A 23,671-nucleotide genomic window follows, 5' to 3' on the forward strand; every position below is an offset into this window, starting at 1 on the left:
TGCCAGACAGCCACCTTGCCGGCAGGCAGGCTGCACTCAGGATGTGATCTTGGCCCAGGGATACGGGGGTCTATAGTTAGGTAATCCTCCGGTAACTGGCTCTGCGTCCACTAAGAGGGATAGAGAGGACTGGTCTGATAGCAGGGGCTGGCAACGGCTGTGAGACTCTAAGCTGCTAGAAGAAGCTTATATTAGCTATCTCTGTGGCTTCTGGTGGGACTGAGGAGGATGAATAACTTTGGATTCACTTCAAACGGATGACGTTCTCCAGCCTGTCTTCCTTCTCTGTTCTGGTACAGGGCGGGACTGGATTGGTCCAAGTCTGGCTTGGTCTGGTCAGGTCTGGTCCAGGCCTGGTCTGGTCCAGGCCTGGTTCTCCTTTGTCCTCCTCCTTATCAGCAGCTCCTCCCCCTGGAGCGCGGCACGATGACTTTCCCATCTGCCCAGTCAGACCACTGTCAGGCTCTCCCTGTCCCTGTGCCGGAGGAATGTCCTCCCAAAATGCTTTGCTGCTCTGCGGAGCTCATCAGATCCCCGGGAATGTCAACACTCCCCACTGTCATCACAAAACAGTCACTGTGCCCAAAGCGGACAGATTCTAGATCATTATGGTGATGTCACTCTGGGCCTGGAGAACCATGATCACATACGTATGGAAGTCTCTCTTAAAGCCAGTCTTCGCAATGTGGATTGCATAAAAACAACTATAGATTTGACAACACTATAACTCATTCCCACAGCATTCATCGTTTATTATTCTGAATTGTTGGGCATACCGGTAATAACAGTAAGTTGTTTAGGTTGATTGCATAACTGGTACCATCAGAACTACGCAAGAGAGGTAACAGTCTCGGTTTACATGGTCCTGTAGATCTTAAACACAGTGAGAATGTATCTTCATCACAGCCACCTGTCCATCTGCTGCCCCCCCCCCCCCCCACACACACTCCTCTGCCCCCCTCACTGCCTGATTGGTCTTAATGTGTAATTATCAAGTCTCTTTCTGGTTCCTCATGTGGTAATCTACTTGCAATTAGAGCTAATAAAACCACTCTATCAGATACACCCCCCCCTTCCCTTAATAGTTCCAGCTAATGAATCTCCTCATTCAACACTCTCTCTTTCCCAGTCAGGGTCAAGACTTCCCATCAGCCGAGATGACACCCTAATGGCCGCTAACTCATGCAGGGAAGAGCTCGTTTTGGAAGACTGACGACATGTTATCCCCATCACCTTCCTCCTTCTCTTCTCTTCCTGCCTCGCCCTTTTCCCCTCTTAATGGCCGCCAACCCACGCAGAGCCGAGCGCGTCACAGGAGACGCGCTCCGTCCAATACCTCGGGTTAGGCTGAGGGATTCGGCACCCCTGATGAGCTCTGATTGGACGAGGCAGTACTCACCACGGCAACAATGGAGGTCCAGTGAGTACCACTACCTCCTCCTCTCTCATCCCTTTCCCTACCCATGCTCCCCTCCCTCTCCCACCCCATCATCTCCTCAGCTGATATCGCTTCCTCTCTCCGGTGGTCCAGTAAACACACTTGAGTGTGACAAAGTAACAAGACAGTCATCGGGGTCACTGAGCACAGGTTGGCTTTTTATTGCATGCCATTTTGTCTTCGTACAGGGGGGAGAGGGGGGAGGGGATACCAAGCCAACACATGGGCTCTGGCTCCAGGCTTACATAGCTGGCTCCATAAACAACTCAACAAAAGAAATAAACGAATCAGAACAAGAGAGCCAACCAGGAGAAAGAAAGTCAATTGTTGTGTCGGTATGTGGTGTATGTGTGTGTGGCGTGCTGCAATCTGGTAAGAGTGAAAGCAAGGCGCATTCCCTTCTCCGGCCCTTGTACATTTGGATACAGAGAGAGTAGCTAGCTGCCTCCTTCTCCTTCCAAACGCCGTGTGCAATATCACACACACCCTCCTCCCCCCCCACACACTTCCCCCTCCATAAACATTCTCAGCAGAACTGTACGACTGAGAGCCGAGTGTTGAAATGGAGAGGAGCTAACTGCTTCCCCTCGCCTTCCACACACCGTGGGCAGTTTCACACACACCTTCCCCCACCACAAACACACACACACACATCCCCTCAATAAACATTCTCAGCAGAATTGTATGACTCAGGGCAAATGGTTTCTAGGTATCACTCAGGTCAGGCTGCCCTCTCTACTAAATAGGCACAAAGCTTAGTTACCTCAACACTGCACAGCTGGGTATGGTACTTTGGACCCAATTGGTAGTTCTAAATTCAAAACTGTCCTTGCCGGACACAATTTACACATATTTGGAAGGCAATATCTGTTGGAAAATCATTCTCGTTTGGCAAGTATCCGCAACACGGGCGCTCCAGATGCACGGCGTCACGTCGGAGGATTAGGTTAGGGTGGATGTCAAAGGTTGCGGCTACATTATGCGATGTCTTGGAAGCAGAATGTGTTCATGGGCGTAGGTGGGTCTGTCGATGGATGGATGATATTGTGTCTGACGGTGTGTGTGTGCGCGCGTATGTGTGTGTGTCGTGCAACAGGTCTGTGTGCGAGTGCGTGTGGTCTAATGTTTGTTCCAGGTGGGCGTGGCCACAGGGCCTTGGCTGGACCTCTCCACCACCACCAGCTCCTCAGGGTTGCCACGGCTACTGTAGTGGACAAGCAGGTCCTGGATTGCCCGCTCCTCAATCTGTGGGGAGGGAGGGGGAGAGAGAGAGACAGAGACAGAGAGAGAGAGAGAGAGAGAGAGAGAGGGAAGAATGGGAGAGAGAGAGAGGTGGCAGGGAGGGGTTAGAAGGGGAGAGAGCGAGGGAGCACTAGTGTTTGTGTGAGACAGGAGCAAGGCAGACACACAGACACAGACGTAAACACACACACACGCTCACCTGGATGAGGGCCAGGGGTTTCTCTCGGCTGCGGATCAAGGCGGCCTCCTGCTGCCTCTCCTCCTCCACGATGGAGGCAAAGGTTACCATGGCGCCCACGGGGGGGCTCCCCGCCGCAGCCGCCCGCACCCAGGGGCTGACGGGAAAAAGAAGGACGTGGAGGATCAACAGTGGTAACCAGGGGCGACAGGCAGACAGCACTGCCCCTGCGCCACTACAGTTACTCCAGAGCCTGTGTGTGTGTGTGTGTGTGTGGGTGGGTGGGTATAACACCAGACTGTCTGTGGTGACCCTACTCTGTGATCAGAAGCGACACAAGGCTACGGCCTAATCTCATCTGATCAGCCTCATGCCCTACTCTGGACCAGACCAGCTCAGGCCGGACCGGACCAGACCAGACCAGCTATCTCAGGACTGTACACAGACAGCGGTGGGGGAAGGAGTACGGCAGAGAGAGAGAGAGTTATCTCAGTGTGTGCTGATCTTAACTCACTGAGTCACTAACTTCTGCAAACGCACACACACACAGAGACGAATGCTCACAGGCACATCCTCCCAAACCCTTCTTGCAACACTTGTGGTGAGATAACATCAGTGATGTCCGTCTCTGAGGCCTTAAACTAGCTCCTTCCACCGAGAGGAGGGCCGTCACACACACTGACTTCCCCTGTGCGTCGTGTGGTACGTCTGTGTGTGTGGTATGCATGCGCGAGACAGTGTGGATTTGTCAGAGGTTTCCTGTGTCCAACGGCGATAGACTCACCATGGGACAACAGTGCCATCACATGGACAACGCTGGAATCGCATGATTCGCCATGTACACGTTGAGTGTGTTTGTGAGTCCGTCGTGTCACTGTGTGTCGATCGGTACTGTGTGTGTTTTGGTGTATGTGTGTGTGTGTGTGTCTTACCCAGCTGGTTTCCCAGGCTCACACTTCTCAGGTTCGGCAGCAGATTTGAAGGTGACCCTCCTGGCTGCAGAGGCCGCAGGTCCCTGTCCCCCCGGCCCGACAGCCCTGCCTGGAGCCCCAGGATGCCCTTGGACCCGGACCTCCTCCTCCGCAAGGAGCTCCCTAAAGGAGCGAGAGGAGGGCGGGGGCTGGACCGGCTTGGCCCTGGAGGAGAGGGGAGGGGGGGTGGGTGGATGGGAGGTGGAAAAGTGGGAGGAGACAGAAACCGTCAGCAAAGCCCTGTCCGTCGACGTCAGTCTTTCCTGGCCGGATGAGGCCGCCCCTTTCAGACTAGGTGCGTTTGATCAGGATCTCCTCGTGCACCGGGTGGGTGGGGTTCCTCATCCTCACGACCGACCGAATGGCACCCAGAAAAACATGACATCCCAGTGCGAACAGGGTGCTCCGTCAAATAAGACAAGCGCCTCAGCAGCGTAGACAGCAGAGGTCACGTACCAGGCTTTGATGCTCTTAGGGGGGGTGAGGGCCGGGGGGGTGAGGGGCGGGGCGGCCCTGGGGAGCGCGGCCTCCACGCTGCCCTCCTTGGTGGCCTGGGCCATTATCTTCCTCTGCTTCTGGGAGAGCTTGGCCGGGATGGGGGAGGCCTTGCTGCTGTTGGTGCTAATGTTGGGGGAGGTGAGGGAGGAGCGACGGAGGCAGGAAGGAGAAGAAGGAGGTAGGGAGGAGAAGAAGGAGGTAGGGAGGAGAAGGGGGGGGCGGAAGGAAGGAAGGAAAGAAAGGCGGGAGAAAGAAAAAATAATCAGGAGCTGCCAGATATACAGACAGACATGAACCTGTGTTGGCCTGAATGCTTCAGTTCACAGACAATATCCTGGTTCTATTTGCTCATGGACGCAGGCAGGAGGAGAGCACGTACGGGGCGGGGCTTCTGGGCGTGGCTCTCAGGCTCGTCTGGGAGTGGGCCTCCATGTCCATGATGGCTCTGAGGTCCAGGACTGGCGGGGTGCAGACAAGACTTGAAGAAAGGTGGGGTTGGGGGGGGATTAGTATAACCATCAGTAGTATACCCATCGCTTAACACAGCACACCCAGCCTGGCCTCACCTGGTGATGGGCTCTGGAGCGGAGCTGCCCGAAGAGGCCTTGGGGATGGGCTCTGTGGCGGAGCTGCACGAGGAGGCCCTGGGGATGGGCTCTGTGGCGGAGCTGCACGAGGAGGCCCTGGGGATAGGCTCTGGGGCAGAGCAGCGTGGGTGAGGGAGTCCGTTCCTCAGGGTGGACGGGGTGCTGGGGGGAGTCCTCCTCCGCTGGATTCCAGCCCTCTCATCCTGCACACAACACAGCAACTCTGTGACTCTTAACTCTGGTTAAATTCACCATCGGCGTGTGTGTGTGAGTGTGTGTGTATGGCACTGTAGAGCAGGGCTCTCCAACCCTGTTCCTGGAGAGCTACCTGCCTGTTCGTTTGGGCACCGACCACACTTATTTGACCAGATTTAACACTAGTTATCTGATCAACCAGCTAATTATTCCCAGAATTAGCTGTGCTAGATTAGTGTTGGAGCGAAAACCTCCAGGCAGGTAAGCTTTCCAGGAACAAAGTTGCCCCCCCCCCCCGCGCGCGCGCGCTGTAGAGGGCGTGTGCGTACCTCCGTCCTGTGGAGGCCGATGGGGGACTGCAGCTCGCGGGGGCTGCCCGCCCCCACGTAGCTGCCCTCCGAGTCTGAGGTCAACAGCTCCTGCAGGGACTCCATGGAGCTGCTCGCCCCTGGCTTCACCAGGCCTGGGGGGGTCGCTGGGGGGAGGGGGGGAGAAGGGGGTCACTGCTGATTAACCTTGTTTGACAACGATGACCCTACAGTGAAATGACCTTACACGACTGCATGTGTGTGTGTGTGTGTGTGTGTACCTGGAGTGGTTGCGGCGGGGGGGCTCTGGATGATGTCAGAGAGGTTGTACCCCCCGGAGCTGTCGGAGCGTCGCCGGGGTTTCCTCTTGGCCTTCATCCTGGCCTTCTTCAACAGGCTCTCCCTGAGGAGAGGGGAAGAGGAGGGTGGGGAGGGGAGGGAGGAGGGGGAGGGGACAGTATGATATAGTGATCATATACAGTCCCATTATTTTTGCCATAATATAGTCTACGATTTGTATACACTCCTGGTCTGCCCTACCTGCAGCTGTACTCCGTCTCTGCGTCTCCTCTGGGGCAGAAGGGTGAGTCTGGCTCCTCCTCCTCGTACACACTCAGGTCCGGGGCGTCTGGGTAGGGGGTGATCTGACGCTTCTGCATGGCAGGGATCTGACATGAGAGGAATACACAGAGCGAGGGAAAGAGAGGACGAGAGACAGAGAGAGACAGAGAGAGAGAGAGAGGAGGGGAAAGAGGAAAAGACAGGGGCAACAGAGAGAGGAAGCAAGGCATCGACAGACAGGTAGGTTAAACGCGACCACAGCACCACACCTCAACTGGACCTCCTAGAGAACCTAAAAAGGGGCTCCAAGGTAGCCCCAGGAGCCGTGAGGGGGCATGACCCCCACCCCACCCTGGGCCAGACTCACCATCCTCCTGTATGACGCCGACAGCTCCAGCAGTACCTCATCGCTGAGGACATCCAGTGCTCTGAAAGGAACAGAGCACTTAGAAAAAGACCCAGAAACACAACCTCCCAACCCCCCCTCCCCCCTCCCCTGGCCACCACGTGCGTAGGCTACTCACCGGGTCTCCAGGAGGGCGGCCATGTTGAGCACTATGAACTGCAGACAGGACAGCTTCAGCTGCTCTGCGTTGTACACGGCAGAGAACTCCAGGAGCTCCGCGGCGTTCTTCAGAGTCACTGAGGAGGAGAGGAATGAGAGGAGGGGGGCCAGTGAGGAGAGGAGGGGGTCCAGTGAGGAGAGGAGGGGGGCCAGCGAGGAGAGGAGGGGGGCCAGCGAGGAGAGGATGGGGGGCCAGCGAGGAGAGGAGGGGGGCCAGCGAGGAGAGGAGGGGGGCCAGCGAGGAGAGGAGGGGGGCCAGCGAGGAGAGGAGGGGGGCCAGCGAGGAGAGGAGGGGGGCCAGCGAGGAGAGGAGGGGGGCCAGCGAGGAGAGGATGGGGGGCCAGCGAGGAGAGGAGAACAGGTTAAGATTACGGGTTTAGACTGTGAGAGCCTGACTCTAGCTGTACAACACCACGTCTTGCAAGAAGCCTTATTGTAAAGTGGAGGTGGAAGGTTGCGAGAGGGTGAGAGAGGAGAGGGTGGGGGAGGCGGAAATGAAAGGTCTGGAAAAAATACAATAAAAATGGTGGGCGAGAGAGCTAAGAGGAGAGGTGGAGAATGCGTATGAGAGGTGGATGAGAGGGGCCTGGGAGAGGGAGGAGGTCTGGAGCGTACGGTTCTCTGTGACGGCCACCTCGCACATCTCCTTCAGCCTGCTGATGAGGAGCTGGTCCGCCACCACCAGCACGCCGCACACAAACTCCACGCTCAAGGACTCTGGGGGGGGGGGGGGGGGGGGGGGGGGGGGAGAGAAGAGAAGGGGATGGAGAATTCATTCATATTTTTCTTCAAATGCTGCTTTTCGACATCCAAGTCCATCCAAGTTGGAGGTGTTCAATATATTTGATTCAATTCCCATGAAATAATAATACACTTCTGAGTTTAAATGAATAGGCATCTGAATATACTGTGCTGGGATGGATTTAGCTCAGCATTTGACACCTAGGGTGTAGGTATGTGGTTTGGACATTCTGTGAGGTGTGTGTGTGTCGGTGTGTGTGTGTCGGTGTGTGTCGGTGTGTCGGTGTGTGTGTGTGTGTGTGTCGGTGTGTGTGTGTGTACCTTTGATGGTCGGGGACTCGTCAGTGTAGACGTACTCCAGGATCACCTGCAGGATCTCGGAGCTGGTGGGCATCTCCAGCGCACTGCATGAGGTAGCCTGCAGAGGGCGCACCACAGCACCCACGCCACCAACCAGACCATCATCACATCACTCCACACCAGAGTCGTACATCCCCTGAACTCCACACCACACAATCTGACGTGAGATAAATCACGCTCGGACAGAAACTCAGAACAGGCCTACCTCAATCCAGGGGTTCCCCAGCATGCTGTTGAAGTACTCTGTGGAACCAAGAGAGAGAACACGCTAGAACAATGGCGTTGCAGATCGAGAGCACCGCTTCCCCTCGGGATGAATCAGCACACCTCACGGCCGAAGAGCAGTCCAGTTGCGACCGAACAGTGACTCACCAAGTCGGGCACACAGCACGCACTTGTGGCAGGGGAACTCCTTGCCGTCTTCAGACCTCAAGGTCACATCGCACAGGTAGGAGCTATGGAGACACGCACACACACACAGATGAGTTTCTCTCTACCTACCTACCTACTCTCTACCTAGGGAGTCAGGTGGCTGAGCGGTTAGGGAATCGGGCTAGTTATCAGACGGTCGCTGGTTCGATTCCTGGCCGTGCCAAATGACGTTGTGTCCTTGGGCAAGGCGTTTCACCCTACTTGCCTCGGGGGGAATGTCCCTGTACTTAGTGTGAGTCGCTCTGGATAAGAGCGTCTGCTAAATGACTAAATGTACTTATCACCATCATCCCGTTACACACCAGGGCTCGTCTTCCACACTCTGCTCACCATTTCTTGGGGTTGAGGCGGGGCTTGTTCCCCGTCTTCTTGGGCACCACGCTGATCTGCCCGTTCTCAAACTTCACCCCGTCCAGCCTGCCCACCACACCGCCCAGGGAACATCATCCAGCCACAATCAAAACACACGAGAACATGCCTCCACACCAAAAGATACTTTGCCGCCAAACACACAATGGAGACGAGTTAGGGTGAGCCCTCACCGTGCAGACAAACTACCTATGCCCAACTTCTTGGCCACGCCCTGCAAGGTCTTAACCGGGTTGGCCCCTCCCTCCGTGGTGCCCGCCTTGCCAGCCTTGCCCTTCTTCCCAGGCTTGCTACCTCTCCCCCTGGCCTTGTCCCCGTCGCTCCTGGCGGAGGGGGGCAGCGAGCGGTAGACGTCCTGGAGCCCCAGCTCCTCCAGGGTGGAGATGAGCTGCTCCTGGCCCAGCCCGGGGCCCTGTCCCTGGGGAGAGACGCGGGGCCGGGCACCCGCCACCAGCATCTGGCAGCAGTCGGTGTAGATGAAGGTGAGGGCGTGCTCCAGCATCTCGGCGGACACCTTCTCCAGGACCAGCAGGTCGCAGCCCACCGCGTCCTCGCTCCTCCTCACCTCGCCGTCGCCGTCCTCCTCGCCGCGCTCTGCCAACAGCTGCTTCCGGAAGAACTCGGACCTCATGGACAGGAGGTACTTGTGGGCGGGGAAGGCGCGGTCCCCCGCCTGCAGCGTGACGTCGTGGATGCTGTCCGTCTCGTCGGCCTCCTCCAGCAGCCGCTGGAAGTGTTGGGTGAGGGAGGAGGGGGAGACGGAGGGGATCTCATACAGGCTGGGGGAGGGGAGGAGAGGAGGGGGGAGGAGAGGACAAGGGAGGAGCAGGGAGGAGAGGAGCGGGGAGGAGGGGGAGAGGAGGGGAGGGGAGGGGAAGAGAGGAAAGGGGAGAGGAGGGTCAGCCTTCCATATCCTACTTAGTGTCCAAACTGTCCATGTTCAACGATTCCGAGTGCCACGCCCCCCTACCTGGTTTTGGGGTCCGACTGCAGCATGCCAAAGTTACGCCCCTTGGTATCCATGGTGACGCTGACCGCCCGGTGGACGTACGGAAGCTTCTCGAGGCGGATCCTCTCGTAGGCCCCGCCCCCCTCGCCGTGGCCACACCCCTCCACAGCCCCGTCTGGACAAGACGAGAGACAATGACAACCAGCTCGATCGAGACGGAGAGAAACACAGGCCGCACACAGGCCCGTTTCTAGAACACACTGACTTAACCCAGTTCTCGCCTGAGAAATATTAATAGTCTCTAATTGTGGAGCAGGTTCTCTCTTGACACTATAAGAGACAGCGAGTCAGCACACAACACAGATTGTCCTTGGCACTAAACACTGAAATACTGCTCGGAGCTGTCCACTTCTAGTCCTCCCTCTACTTCCTGCACACGCTTTTCTGTATGTCCCTCCGAACCAAGGCGTCCTGTCAACAGAGAACGGCTGACCTCTCCTCTCGCCGGCCTTCCTGGGGTCCCCCAGCCACTGGCCGCTGAAGCCCTCGCCCTCCGGCGTGATGAACATCAGGCCGCCGCGGCCGAGCGCCATGTCGGACATGAACACCTGGCGGCCGTACGCCCAGCGCACCTGCCGCGCCGGGCTGCCGCTGGAGCGCCAGCAGAACACCTGGAGGGGGGGGGGGGGGGGGGGGGGGACGGGGGGGTGGGGGGGGGGGGGGTAGACAGGGGGAGGATGGTAAGCCAGTAGATAGCCATGAGGGCCGTTGGGCTCACGTATCTCTGGGCTGATTGGGGTTTGCTGTGTGACCAATTCTGGTCAGAACCCCACACTTTCCACCCACCCCGATCCCCCCGGGTCGTCATACCCACCCTGCCTGCTTGATCCAGGGCCAGGATCAACACCTTCTCCCCCCCGCTCTCATTCAGGACCTGGGGATCCACGCGGTGGTCCAGACTACCCCCGCTCACCAGAACCTTCCGGATGTTCAACTGCCTGAGGGGTTGGGTTGGACAGAGGAGAGTCAAAAGGTGGAGAACTGGGCCCGGTATGACTGTCCCACTCCATCCCACTGGGGAGAGACCAACACCCACCTGGACGCCAGTTTCTTGCACTGGTAGTCCGCCAGCAGGTAAACATCCCCCTTCTCCGTCACCACGACCGTCGCCCCGTTACTGGCTGCCGCCATGGCGATGGTCACATCCTTGTGGTGCAGGGCAGAAACCTGGCGAGGAGCGGTGACGCATTTCTCTCCGTTGGGGTCCAGCAGGTAACCTGAGGGTCAAAGGTCACAGAGCAAAGAGGGTTGGGGTCACGAACAAGGTCAAATGAAAAGCAGGACGACAGTGGCGATACAGGCGGGTGCAACATCAGCAGAATGCTGTTACATTGTTACAAAAGACGTCCTGAGTGTCCTGGGTGTGTGTGTGTGTCTCACCTAGTTGGCCTCCGTTCAGACCCATGGTGTAGACGGCCTCCCTGGTCCACAGCACCGTGTGGAACCTTCCTGCGGCAACTCCAATCACAGTCCTGCCTTTCAGCGTCTTGGAGAATACCTGTATCCCATTGGACAAGGCCCAGGTCACTCAATAACCAATCAACAACCCAAGCGAGCATCACTGCTGTTTCATACAGCCTTAAGCTTTCCCGCTGGGTTTTAATGTAGGCCCTAAGCCATGCAACTTCCTCTGGAAACACTAAACACTGGTTGAACTCTAAAAACACAAATGCATTTCAAACAGAACTGTTGCACATGCAGACTTAACACAATCAGTGACAACATTCCAATACCTGGCCAGGGAGCAGGCTATTTCCTATCCGCCCTCACCTGTTTGGGTAGATGGCTGGCGGCCGGGGGCGGAGTCAGGCCCAGCTGGTGGGAGGAGTTGAGTCCGAAGGTGTATACGTATCCCTCCTCCGTCAGCACCACCGTGTGGTCCCTGGCTGCTGCCACCTGGGACACCAGGTGAGACAACAGGCCCTCCACCACCCTGGGGACCTGGGGAGGCAAGGGCACACAGGGGTGAGACAGGGAGAGACAACAGGCCCTCCACCACCCTGGGGACCTGGGGAGGCAAGGGCACACAGGGGTGAGACAGGGAGAGACAACAGGCCCTCCACCACCCTGGGCACCTGGGGAGACAGGGGGCACACAGGGGTGAGACAACAGGCCTTCCACCACCCTGGGCACCTGGGGAGACAGGGGTGAGACATGGACTGCAGCCTCTCCATCACACACCTGGGAAGAGACCAATTATGGGGGTCTCTCCCAAGCATCTCTCTTTTTCTATTTGTACAGTTGGTTAGAGTTAGTACAGAAGTGTAGTGTACAAGGCTAGTAAGTAGGTAGTGTGCACTGTCCAGTGTCTTGGGCAGTGTATAGTAGATAGTGTGTAGTAGGCAGTGTGTAGTGTCCAGTCTAGTAGATAGTGTATAGTAGGCAGTGTGTAGTGTCCAGTCTAGTAGATAGTGTGTAGCAGGCAGTGCGTAGTGTCCAGTCTAGTAGATAGTGTGTAGCAGGCAGTGTGTAGTGTCCAGTGTAGTAGATAGTGTGTAGCAGGCAGTGTGTAGTGTCCAGTGTAGTAGATAGTATGTAGCAGGCAGTGTGTAGTGTCAAGTGTAGTAGATAGTGTGTAGCAGGCAGTGTGTAGTGTCCAGTTTAGTATATAGTGTGTAGCAGGCAGTGTGTAGTGTCCAGTCTAGTAGATAGTGTGTAGCAGGCAGTGCGTAGTGTCCAGTGCAGCCTCACCAGGTATGTCTGCTCGTCCCCGTGCCCCAGCCGGCCCCCCTGGCCATGTCCGCAGGTGAACACCTGCCCCTTCTGAGACAGGAACACCGAGTGGAACTTGCACAGCACCACCTAGAGGAGACGACAAGCACACAGCGTCAGGACATGCAGGAGGACAACAGCAGCCGGTGACCGTTGGGAAGTGATCCTGGGGGTAAAACCCCAGTCAGGTCCGCGTGCCGGGCCGAGCCCTCGTGGAGCAGGAGCACGGCAGGACGCCTGTGTGGGCCGTGGCACAAGTGGAAAGGTAAACATCATTACTAATGCATGGCTCCCTCCCCTCAGGATCTCCACGGGGCCACGGGCCATGTGCTCTGGAGTCGAGCGATCACTTTGATACCACTCCAGCGTAGGCCATTTAATTAAAAGGATGTCATTCTTAGGATTAATATTTAACCCACCAGCACCTGCAGGACAGGGATGGGAGCACAAAGGCACTGTCTCCCCGGTGTGTGTGTGGGTGTGTGTGTGTGTGTGTGTGAAGGGGAGGGGGGGGGGTCGTGAAACAAGATCTCTATCAACCCCCCACTGACCTGAGGATTATGACAGTAATGTATCCTGAACCAACTCACCAGCTAGATGACCAGGCCATAGGGCAGGGTTCAGGCTACATTTTGGGGCTTGGGTTCAAATGTTAGCTTAACACCCCAACAGTGAAGTAATAAATTAACAGGCCTGGAGCATCTCTTGAATAGTCAATAAAAAAAACATTGATTCACCAGGATGAAGGCGGGCTGGTCGGAGGCTTATCTATCGTCAATATTTGTTCATCCACGACAATAGTTTAATAAAAAGGATATTCCCCTTTCCCCATTGGGAAGTGGATCAGACTTCACACGTTGGCAAGAAGCGGGTGTTGTCAGGGTATTTGACCTTTTTGAGAATGGGAAATTTAGGACATTTGAAGCACTGAAATCTCAATATCATATTCCAAATAGAGACTTCTACAAATACTTACAGGTCAGACACTTTGTGTATAAGATAAACAATTCGCTGGAAACCCCACACGACTCCCATCCGTTAGATAGATTTTTTCTGAACTATAAACAGCAAAAACATTTTATATCCAAGTTCTATTCTGAGATGTTGAGCTTGAACCTAGGTAAACTTGCATGCTTAAGAACATCATGGTGTAATTTGCTTAACTGTGTAATAGAAGATGATGCGTGGGACAAGATCTTGCGACTGCCTTCCAAAATTTCAATTTGTAACAGATATAGAGAGTCACAATATAATATCTTACATAAGGTCTACATTTCGCCCTATATCTATAGCAAGTTTACAACAGGAGCCTCTCCAAATTGTCCAAAATGTAAATCTCATGTAGGTACAAGGTTGCATTGCTTGTGGGAATGCGAAAAAACTAAAATATTTTGGAAGGCAGTATGCACAGGTATCAGTACAGCAATAGGTCAGCAGGTATCATTAGACCCACTTCTTTGTCTGCTTGGAAATATCCCTGTTTCTCTTAAAAATAATGAAGATGTGATTCAGTCGCTTTTAATGCTAGCGAGGAAAGCCATAATGGTGAAATGGGTCGGTGAGGACCCTCCCTCTGTTTCCACATGGAAATCTCTCATCTTGGACGTCGTGACCCTGGAAAGACTCAGACACTACATTAATGGACAGACTCAGCTTTTTCTGCAAAAATGGAGGAAACCACTGGAACTGTTGGGACTGGACTATATTTTGAATTTGAATAGATAGAAGTAATGTTTTACAATGATCACAAATTTGTTATGGATACAATGGAAATGGCTTTGTTACATATTGTACTTGTACTGCTGTCACTGTTAAAACAAGTATCAAAAACATATCTTGCTTAACTATTAATAACACCTTTACTAATTTACTATATGGACCGGTCTGGTAGCAATGTTTTATGTTTATTGTTGTTTATGGTGTTGTTTGTACATTTGTCTTAAAAAAAGAAAAATGTAATAAAAAGAGCTTTAAAAAAAAAAAAAAAAAAAGGATATTCCCCTTGATGTAACCTGTGACTTACAGCCAAGGACGTAAAGTATAAAAACAGGCAAAAAAACTGCCTACAACACACAGAGACAGCCAGGAGCTCAGAGAGACAGCCAGGAGCCCAGAGAGACAGCCAGGAGCCCAGAGAGACAGCCAGGAGCCCAGAGAGACAGCCAGGAGCCCAGAGAGACAGCCAGGAGCCCAGAGAGACAGCCAGGAGCCCAGAGAGACAGCCAGTAGCCCAGAGAGACAGTCAGGAGCTCAGAGAGACAGCCAGGAGCCCAGAGAGACAGCCAGGAGCCCAGAGAGACAGCCAGGAGCTCAGAGAGACAGCCAGGAGCCCAGAGAGACAGCCAGGAGCCCAGAGAGACAGCCAGGAGCTAGGAGAGACAGCCAGGAGCCCAGAGAGACAGCCAGGAGCTCAGAAAGACAGCCAGGAGTTCAGAGAGACAGCCAGGAGCCCAGAGAGACAGCCAGGAGCTCAGAGAGACAGCCAGGAGTTCAGAGAGACAGCCAGGAGCTCAGAGAGACAGCCAGGAGTTCAGAGAGACAGCCAGGAACCCAGAGAGACAGCCAGGAGCTCAGAGAGACAGCCAGGAGTTCAGAGAGACAGCCAGGAGTTCAGAGAGACAGCCAGGAGCTCAGAGAGACAGCCAGGAGTTCAGAGAGACAGCCAGGAACCCAGAGAGACAGCCAGGAGCTCAGAGAGACAGCCAGGAGCTAGGAGAGAGACAGCCAGGAGCCCAGAGAGACAGCCAGGAGCTAGGAGAGAGACAGCCAGGAGCCCAGAGAGACAGCCAGGAGCCCAGAGAGACAGCCAGGAGCCCATAGAGACAGCCAGGAGCTCAGAAAGACAGCCAGGAGCTCAGAGAGACAGCCAGGAGTTCAGAGAGACAGCCAGGAACCCAGAGAGACAGCCAGGAGCTCAGAGAGACAGCCAGGAGCTAGGAGAGAGACAGCCAGGAGCCCAGAGAGACAGCCAGGAGCTAGGAGAGAGACAGCCAGGAGCCCAGAGAGACAGCCAGGAGCCCAGAGAGACAGCCAGGAGCTCAGAAAGACAGCCAGGAGTTCAGAGAGACAGCCAGGAGCTCAGAGAGACAGCCAGGAGTTCAGAGAGACAGCCAGGAACCCAGAGAGACAGCCAGGAGCTCAGAGAGACAGCCAGGAGCTAAGAGAGAGACAGCCAGGAGTTCAGAGAGACAGCCAGGAGCTAAGAGAGAGACAGCCAGGAGCTCAGAGAGACAGCCAGGAGCTAAGAGAGAGACAGCCAGGAGCTAAGAGAGAGACAGCCAGGAGCTAAGAGAGAGACAGCCAGGAGTTCAGAGAGACAGCCAGGAGCCCAGAGAGACAGCCAGGAGCCCAGAGAGACAGCCAGGAGTTCAGAGAGACAGCCAGGAGCTAAGAGAGAGACAGCCAGGAGTTCAGAGAGACAGCCAGGAGCTCAGAGAGACAGCCATGTGCCCAGTGCAAAGTCAAGACACTGTTAGGACTGCATTGGTGAACATCCATACTGCTGGGGCAGACCTGGGCCTATGGGACTGTTATGGGCCCCCATGCCTCCCCTCGGTGCCCGGGGTCCTGTCTTGCTCACTCCCCCTCACTCACCAGAGCCTCACAGGGGATTCACCTGCTGTGTTGCCTGCCTGCGAGTCTAACAACCAAGTCACACTGACAGGAGAAACAATACACTGGAGCAGCATGGGGCCTCGGGTTACACGCACCTCGCCCATCTCGTACAGAGACCCTGCATGCAGTGTGTCCACCAGACCATCCAGAGGAGACCTGCCTCCACGCTAGCATCAGCGTCTTGGTGAACTCTGCCGACCCAGTCCATTACAGCCTCGGTTTGTGTGAGCAGAAAATTGGAAGACGGGCAGAGACAAACACGTTTTTTCTTTTTTCAACCAATGGGGTTTTCCCCTGAGCGGAGGGGCCTGTTGTGAAGGCGGACACCCAGGAGAGAGGCCCTGTTTTGCAGGGGGACCTAGGTGACGACACGGCCAATCCCAGAGGACCTAGCTCGGGTTCAGCTTGCTGCATAACCCTGGTTTCCACAGAAACCCCCCCCCTAGGGATGAGGGTGAGAGGTAGCGATCGCCCAGGAGACCAAGGTGTTTAAGGTGGGGAAGCCCTTTCGCGTAGACTCAAAGTGTTAAATAACCTATTTATTTTTTAAGGAGTTTGGCTAAACCTTCCGGCTGCTTGCTTGCTCGCTTGCTGTTATGTCCCGTCAGGTTGGAAGGTGCCCAGCCATAGTTTACCTGCTTGATGTACACCCCACTCCGGGCGAACACATCCACGATCTCAGGGTGCTGTCGGCTCTCCTGGTTCCCATGACCCAGGCTGAAGTTGGTGTTGTTGCCCCAGGTGTAGACCTCGGTGGGGTCTGGGGAAGCAAACAGCCCAGGCATCAAAACACCGTTCACTCGACTACCCCAGCTGCCTGGAAGCTCATCTTGACCTGCTACCAAACCACAGCCCTGGATATAGCCCCCGGATACCCCCCGGATACGCTCCAGCCCTGCTCACCTGCGTTTCGGAAGACCACGTGCGACGGGCGGTCCTTCATGGTGAGGTCCAGCACCGAGAGACCCTCCTTATCCTGGGTGGACAGGAGCCCGCCGTGCTGGAACACAAACCCTCAAACTGGAACCACTGGTTCCACCTCCATACGAAAAGACATCCAGAGCCACTGTCCCAACTTTACCCAACGCATATTTTAGAGAATCAGTGTAGCCGAATGCTTGAACCCCCCCCCCCATCCCCCCCCCCCCCCCGCCCCCCGACCAGATAGAGAGAGACCCACCTTGACCAGGGCCATCAGACAGTGGATGTGTCCGTAGAAGACGCTGCGGTGCAGGGCCGTCCAGCCCGACTCCTTGTCCTTCACCATCATGTCTGCTCCCCGGTGCTCCAGCAGCCACTCCAGCAGGGTCCTCTTCCCCAGGGACGCCGCCAGGTGCAGGGCCGTCCGGCCGGAGGCGTCCCGCAGCGTGGCGGCGTTGTGGCAGTGCGCCGTCAGGAAGGCTCTCAGACGCCCCTCGGAGCCGCCCGTCAGCGCCGCCATGACCTCGTCCGCGTGCCGGGGCGAGCGGCATTTCGGTGTGCAGTCTGGAAGCGCCTGGCTCATCCTGACCTCTGCCCTCCCCTCGCTTTTCTACTTTGAAGCAGTGGCCCTCCACAACCCTGTGCTGGACTCCCTCCCCCCCCCCCTCGTCCCACACCCCCTCCCCAGGAGGAAAAAACTCCTAAACAAACAACTGTGACAGATACTTGTCAACGCAGTCTCAACTCGGCTTCTAATAGATATCAGTTGTGTAACGGAACTGCTCAACTAAACTATCAACAAAAATAAATAAATTAAACGGTGGAGAGATAGTGTTGGGGTACTAGAATTGTGCTTGTGTTGAGGTTCCACCGCACCCTAGCAACCCCAGAGCTTTGTTAAGGCTCACCTCAGTCCACCATGGTGACCCATTCACAGTCCAACATTACAACCAGCTGTGCTCAGAGCAGAAAATGGCATCTGGAATTTCAATAAATACTAAACTCTAGTTTTATACAAATATCATACAAATATAGATGTATATCAAAAATATGTTCTTAGTTCAATTGTATCTTAGATCATTTACAAAGGCAACAGTTTCAGCCCCCTTCAGAGACCCCCCACACTAGTCCATCACACACCGAGGGAAGGACTCCACTCCCCCCAACACACCTCTGCTCCTTCTCAAAACTCCATAATTAGATTGGGAACCTAGGGGCAAGAAACACCAAACTTGAACAATAGGCAAATTCATGTTCACACAAAAGGGCAGAGGATCGCCTCATCAGCTAAGGGCTTTTCACATTCATGCATATGAAATGCATTATTTGCAGTCTAAGACCTCTACACACGCCTTGCAGATGATCTGTTCTGTGGTGGTTTGGGTTACCATGGTTGTTTTCAGCACAGCTGATGCAGGGATCACCAGAGGGCAAAGGTCAGATAATACACCTAATTTTATGGGTCTGGGTTCAAGGATCGGTCACTAGTAATACACTTACAATGCTAACTGGCAATGCTGACTCGACAAACTGCCAGTAATATAAATAAGTTTGGAAAGAATTGGCACAATTTGGCCTGGCGCTTTACCCAAATACTGTTTTGCATTAAACTTGAAGCGCACGATGATAAGAATATAGACTGACAAGCTCTAGAGACAAGTTGTAGCTACACCACAGAATTGTATGTAATATTGGCTAAGCTAGCTTCACACTTACCTAGCTACGTAGCAAGTAACAGTCCAGTTGCAGCACTTGAGACTAGCTACATGTCATTTTAGTTGGCTAACTAACTAGCCACCTCCACAACCTCTATGTACATAGCTTGTTGACACAATTAACGCTAGTCTAGCTAGCAAGCTAGGTACAAACAGGTCAGTTAGCTAGCTACTGTATGTATCATTTGTTTTTATCATGTTGAAACAGAAGGAGGGCGTGTAAGGATGTAGCCTAGATTGTGCTAGCTAGCTAACTGACACATCATCGCTAGCTTGTTTGTTATTAGCTGTGGACAGTTACATACTGCCTGGTACCAGTGCTAGCTAGCAAAATATCTGCACATTTATTATATATTTCTTACCTGTCGCTAGATGAAGACTGATGTAATCATACGGCTGGCATCAACGGAGCATATCCAAAGTGTAATCTCTGACATTTTTTAATGCGTATGAGTTTGTTAAACCGGTTTATTTTGACAGAGCAGTCGAGCACCAATCCCTCTTTTCGGATTCTCAGCACAGGAGAGAGGCTTTGCAACACGACGACTTCTCATTGGTTGGCAGCACTTGCATCGCAATCTTTGATTGGACTTTGGTAGTGCAAAATGTGACAGCCTGGAAACCCGTGAGTGGCTGAAATAAAAGGTTTGCATCCATGGTCATTCTTCCCTGAGTAGGAACGCACAATTAATCTTACTAATGTATTAAAATGAAATCAGTCCCAGAGAGATATCAGTCTCTGAGACCATGTGAAAGTCTAAAGTGAACATTTAAGGATAAACTTTAGCAGTTACATTTTTTTAAATGAAAACTATGCATGAGCCTAATAGGTCAAAGGCTGTAGCCTATTATCTCACATGTACAGTGATAATTCAATTTAAACGCAACCCTTATTCGCTACATTTTGTGTACATACTACTGCGATACTGTTCGCCGCATGCCGTCATGCAGAGTTTCTAAAGTTAATGTCAGGAGGGAGTAACAGTTAAGAATAGGCTTTGGGTCGAGAATGTGGATCAGGTTACCCAAAGAGGTTCACACCAGCCGTGTAATATGACATTAATGAGGCTGCCTCCAGTCATTATCAGCACCCATTCACAAGTCTGACACACAGCCTGCTGCTCGGGGGTGCAGGCTGCAGTCCGCTCAGAGTGCTAAGCGACAGTTTCTCTCTCTCTCTCTCTCTCTCTCTCTCTCTCTCTCTCTCTCTCTCTCTCTCTCTCTCTCTCTCTCTCTCTCTCTCTGTGTCTTTCTCTCTCTGTGTGTCTTTCTCTCTCTCTCTCTGTGTGTCTTTCTCTATCTCTCTCTCTCTCAAAACCAAACCAATATCGATTTCGGTTCTACGCTGACCGCTGAGCTCTCCGAGTTCCTCATTAATCAATTAGGAATACAAATGGGCCGTTATCAGCCACTAATCAAAATCCAAGAAGGCTGTTTGAAAATTGCAACTCTAAACAGAATGTCGATGGACATGCAGCAGGGACCTGCGTGAACATAATGCCTCCTCTCCGCATTTAAAAGCTTTAAGTGAGGCCCTGTAAGTGCATCAGACAAACTGATGGATTTAGACTTAGAGAGTGAGTGGCATACTAAAGTTTACTTGTAGAATTAGCTCACGTTTCTCTTTTGCAGAGGAATCGAGCATGTCTTTCTTTTTTTTTCTGTCGTGTCTCTTTCACTCACTCACACACAGATTTATTCTATTGCAGAAAACCAAATATGACAATTAAAAATATGATCACATGATAAACTCAGCCTGAGTAGCCAATACGTTTCACAGTACCCGTTACACTGAATACTGGCATATCCCCTCCTCCCGTGGTTTGCGCCGTGGCACGGAGTAGAATATCATTTCTTTCTCACACATGATAAGATCATCTGAAGCGGAGAAGTGTATGGGCGCGTGTTTCAGGGGTGAATACATTCCGGTTGTAACACTTTTTTTGTTGTTGAAAAAGCGGATTTCTACTGAACTTGACTGGTTCAGGCGTGTGCGATTTTCCAGATGTTCCATTTTCCAGGCTGTACGGGAAAATGTATGATAAGTAGCCTACCGGGAAAACGGCAGCCTATTAAGAAAGATTAACTGTTTAATTCGCTGGTTCCTTTTGCTTAAAACTTTAGGGATACCTTATGGAGCTGAAGGACATGTAGGCCCGGAAGAGGACGATTTGGACACGAATTGATTGGACTGTCGCCAACAACAAGTCGGGAGTGGAGCTATTTTTTAAGGAATCACAGTCCTGGAAAAATTGAAAAGTTACTCTTTATCCCCGTTGAGTAGCCGGAACGTGATCGCTGTATAAACTTAGGGGAAATACAACATTTTGACTCTTGCAGTGATCCTTTAACATCGCCGACTATAAGGAGCAAGAGATGAAAATGCGCGTGGAGAGCTCGTCGTTTTCTTGTAAAGGTAAAGAACATCGGGGCAGGACCAATAAGTTTACTCTCACACATTTATTGTTTTTCTTTGCTGCTTTTGTATCGGGCGCTGCTTGTCCAGACAAATGCGTATGCTCCACAACGACTGTAAAATGCGTAAACCAGGACTTACACGCGGTTCCTCAACCATTGCCAACCAACACAAAAACCCTATTTATTACTGGAAACAACATAACCCACATCTCTGCGGCGTCCTTCCCGACACGGCTGGATCAGTTAACAGACCTGTATCTCACTGGAAACCAGCTGGAGTCGCTGGACTCGAAGGTATTTAGCAACTTGCCAAAGCTCAGGCTCCTGGATCTTAGCAACAACCGGATCCAGAGCTTCGACGCCGCAGCATTCCCTGCAAATAATACGGTCCAAGAGCTTGTTCTCAGCCGCGTTTTCTATAACCAGTCCTACACAGAGGACCTTCTCAGCCTGCTGCGGAGCGGAGCTCTCCCAAAGCTGACCCGTTTGGACCTGTCCAACAATGAGTTGCTGGTGTTAACAGATGGCACCTTCTCCCGCCTCCCCAGCCTGGTTAACCTAACCCTCCAGAACAGCTCCATCATCTCGATCCAGGACGGGGCTCTGAGGCCCCCCCCGCTATTAGAGCTGGACCTGAGGGACAACGCCCTGCGGAAGCTTTCCAACTCCACCCTGACTGACCTCAGCCTCCATCCAGGCATGCTGCTGCGGCTGGCGGGGAACCCCTGGCGGTGTGACTGCAACATGGAGGATCTGCTTGCCTGGCTGAAGCAAGGGGACCAGGTCCAGGACCTGCAGAACCTGACTTGCTCTGACCCGGAGGAGCTGAAGAGCCAGCCCCTGGTGCTGCTGGAGCAAACCCAGCTGGAGTGCTCCTACTCGGGGGACATGAAGGGCGTGCTGGAGACCTCGTACGTGTTCCTGGGGATGGTCCTGGCCCTCATCGGGGTCATCTTCCTGCTGGTGCTCTACCTCAACAGGAAGGGCATCAAGCGCTGGATGTATAACATCCGGGACGCCTGTCGGGACCACATGGAGGGCTACCACTACAGGTACGAGATCAACACTGACCCCCGACTGGCCAACCTCAGCATCAACTCTGACGTCTGAGGACAGACCCGGGGGGGGGGGGGGGGTCTGTCCACCCCAGCAATGACGGCACGGAGCCCCAAGGCCAACGCCATGACCCTGCATTGGCTACATCTGCATGAGTCCCCCCTCCGGTTCCACACATCTCCAGTCTTCCTTTTCATCCTCCATGGTGGCACCTCTACAGACGTGACTATCCTCCATGGCTGTTTTGCCTCTGGCCCACCCCTGAGCCCTCACTCTCAGCCCCAGCCCCAGAGCTTCAGCCCCAACCCCAAAGCCCCAGACCTCCAAGCTCAAAAACCTCGGCCTGTTGTGCATGCTCCGCTCTGGCTGCAGAGCTATATTGCCTGATAATAGCCTGATCATTTGCCCCTCACCCTGCAGTGTAGCATGGCATGGACTTGCAGTCATTACACGGGGCTACCAGGAACGACTCTGCAAGGGACTCATTTTCCAAGTCCAATCGATAGGAATTTTCTCAGACTCTTCCGTTGAGACACCCAGGCCACCGATGGCCTTTTAAAAGAAAACCTGACAATAGTGTTGCTATGCTTCAGAACCTGGTTATTTTATGAGGTACAACTTATAATTCTTGTAGTGCTCATATTTACTAGTATTACACCTATGTGGACATGCGTAATTCTTATATTTTTTCCATAAATGTGTCGAGCTGAATAAAATGTCTTTATTAGCCGATCTTCTCGTGTATGCCTGAGGTCTTTGAACCCCCCCCCCCCCCCCCCCCAAAAAAAAAAAAAGAAAAGAAAAAAAAAAGAAAGAAATGTGAGCTATGAGGGTGGGGGGAGGGCAGGGAGCCAGGGCAGGATTCTGGAGAACAGAACACTCGCCGCACCATCAAAGCCATCGTGCTGGAGGCATTACCACAAACACACACACAAGCACACACTCACCAGCTCGAGAGAGAGAGAGCATTTTTTGTTGTTGCACACCATATCATTATTGCCTTCAATAGCTTGATTTCAGCTATTACTGGCTGTATCCTCTGTGTTGTGAAGGGGTTTGAGTTGTTTTTGATGTAGGACGTGGAAACGCTTTGAAGACCTACTCGACCTGGACCCTCTCCTTCCAGGCCTAGTAGAGCTCAGGTCCGGCTGAAAACATCATTAGCAACGCGGTCAAATACCTGTGTCTCTCCGGCCCGGCCCAGATGGTGTTTGACTTGCAGCCAGGAGACACACCGAGGCCCCTAACGACCACAACCTCAGGAATGGCTTTCTATCAAGGCATTCCTCCTGTATGTTGTCATTGTAAACTGATGCAAAATGAGGGAGGTGAGGGGCCTCATGACAAATGGCAGTGACCAAACACAGCATTGTGGGATTCCAAGGTGTCATGGTTCTAAGGTGCCCATGGTACCCGAGGTGCTAGTAGACACACACACACACACACACACCCACACAAACACACACAGAGTAACTGTGAACAGCTAATCACAGCCTTTGCATTACCTGTAGGTACATGTACTGTGTAATTGCTCCGGGCCAATGGCGAGACCTCCCTCCTCTGAGGATGGCATTTCTTCGGGGGTTGCATCAGGAGGAGGTTTTCACACATCTCTTTCTCCCGAGTCGGGCATTCACAGACCACACCCACCGCTACTCTCTTGCACCCTTTTCGTCTCCCTCTCTCTCTCCTCTCAGGTGAGGGTATACCAGCGTCTCTCTCTCTCTCCCGTCCTCTCTCCCTCTCTCTCTCCTCAGGTGAGGGTATACCAGCGTCTCTC

At 53.4% G+C, this 23,671-nt stretch overlaps 2 protein-coding genes across 3 annotated transcripts; one reads left to right on the forward strand and one right to left on the reverse strand.

Moving 5' to 3' along the window:
* Positions 1 to 1,569: 1,569 nt before the first annotated feature.
* On the reverse strand, positions 1,570 to 18,963 carry ibtk (inhibitor of Bruton agammaglobulinemia tyrosine kinase). Of its 2 annotated transcripts, XM_047029205.1 has the most exons (28): positions 18,780 to 18,963; positions 16,962 to 17,912; positions 16,685 to 16,781; positions 16,417 to 16,541; positions 12,146 to 12,256; positions 11,225 to 11,395; positions 10,835 to 10,952; positions 10,491 to 10,671; positions 10,269 to 10,392; positions 9,888 to 10,065; positions 9,416 to 9,569; positions 8,619 to 9,224; positions 8,407 to 8,493; positions 8,017 to 8,099; positions 7,850 to 7,887; positions 7,606 to 7,702; positions 7,159 to 7,260; positions 6,503 to 6,620; positions 6,346 to 6,406; positions 5,958 to 6,085; positions 5,699 to 5,820; positions 5,439 to 5,584; positions 4,894 to 5,117; positions 4,707 to 4,805; positions 4,286 to 4,450; positions 3,791 to 3,994; positions 2,880 to 3,015; positions 1,570 to 2,683 (listed from the first exon to the last, which is right to left on the reverse strand). In XM_047029205.1, exons 2-28 carry the CDS (start codon positions 17,283 to 17,285, stop codon positions 2,558 to 2,560), a joined length of 4,125 nt encoding a protein of 1,374 aa, XP_046885161.1. In that variant the 5' UTR covers positions 17,286 to 17,912; positions 18,780 to 18,963; the 3' UTR covers positions 1,570 to 2,557. The 2 variants fall into 2 exon arrangements, with proteins under 2 accessions (XP_046885161.1, XP_046885170.1); XM_047029214.1 differs by lacking the exons at positions 16,962 to 17,912; positions 18,780 to 18,963 and having other exon boundaries at positions 11,225 to 11,462; positions 16,685 to 16,775.
* A 722-nt stretch (positions 18,964 to 19,685) lies between these two features.
* tpbgb (trophoblast glycoprotein b) lies at positions 19,686 to 22,623 on the forward strand. The gene has a single exon (XM_047029285.1). It carries the CDS (start codon positions 20,794 to 20,796, stop codon positions 21,943 to 21,945), a length of 1,152 nt encoding a protein of 383 aa, XP_046885241.1. The 5' UTR covers positions 19,686 to 20,793; the 3' UTR covers positions 21,946 to 22,623.
* Positions 22,624 to 23,671: the final 1,048 nt, after the last annotated feature.

This window comes from Hypomesus transpacificus, chromosome 2 (genome assembly GCF_021917145.1).
Source record: "Hypomesus transpacificus isolate Combined female chromosome 2, fHypTra1, whole genome shotgun sequence".
In the NCBI taxonomy this organism is placed as follows: Eukaryota; Metazoa; Chordata; class Actinopteri; order Osmeriformes; family Osmeridae; genus Hypomesus; species Hypomesus transpacificus.

Coding starts and splice junctions, on each gene's coding strand:
- tpbgb (XM_047029285.1), top strand. CDS start 20,794: ATGAAAATGCGCGTGGAGAGCTCGTCGTTTTCTTGTAAAGGTAAAGAA.
- ibtk (XM_047029205.1), bottom strand. CDS start 17,285: ATGAGCCAGGCGCTTCCAGACTGCACACCGAAATGCCGCTCGCCCCGG. Junction 5,585..5,698: donor CCCCGCCGCAACCACTCCAG/GTACACACACAC, acceptor CCCTCCCCCCAG/CGACCCCCCCAGGCCTGGTG. Junction 3,995..4,285: donor CCTAAGAGCATCAAAGCCTG/GTACGTGACCTC, acceptor CCTCTCCTCCAG/GGCCAAGCCGGTCCAGCCCC.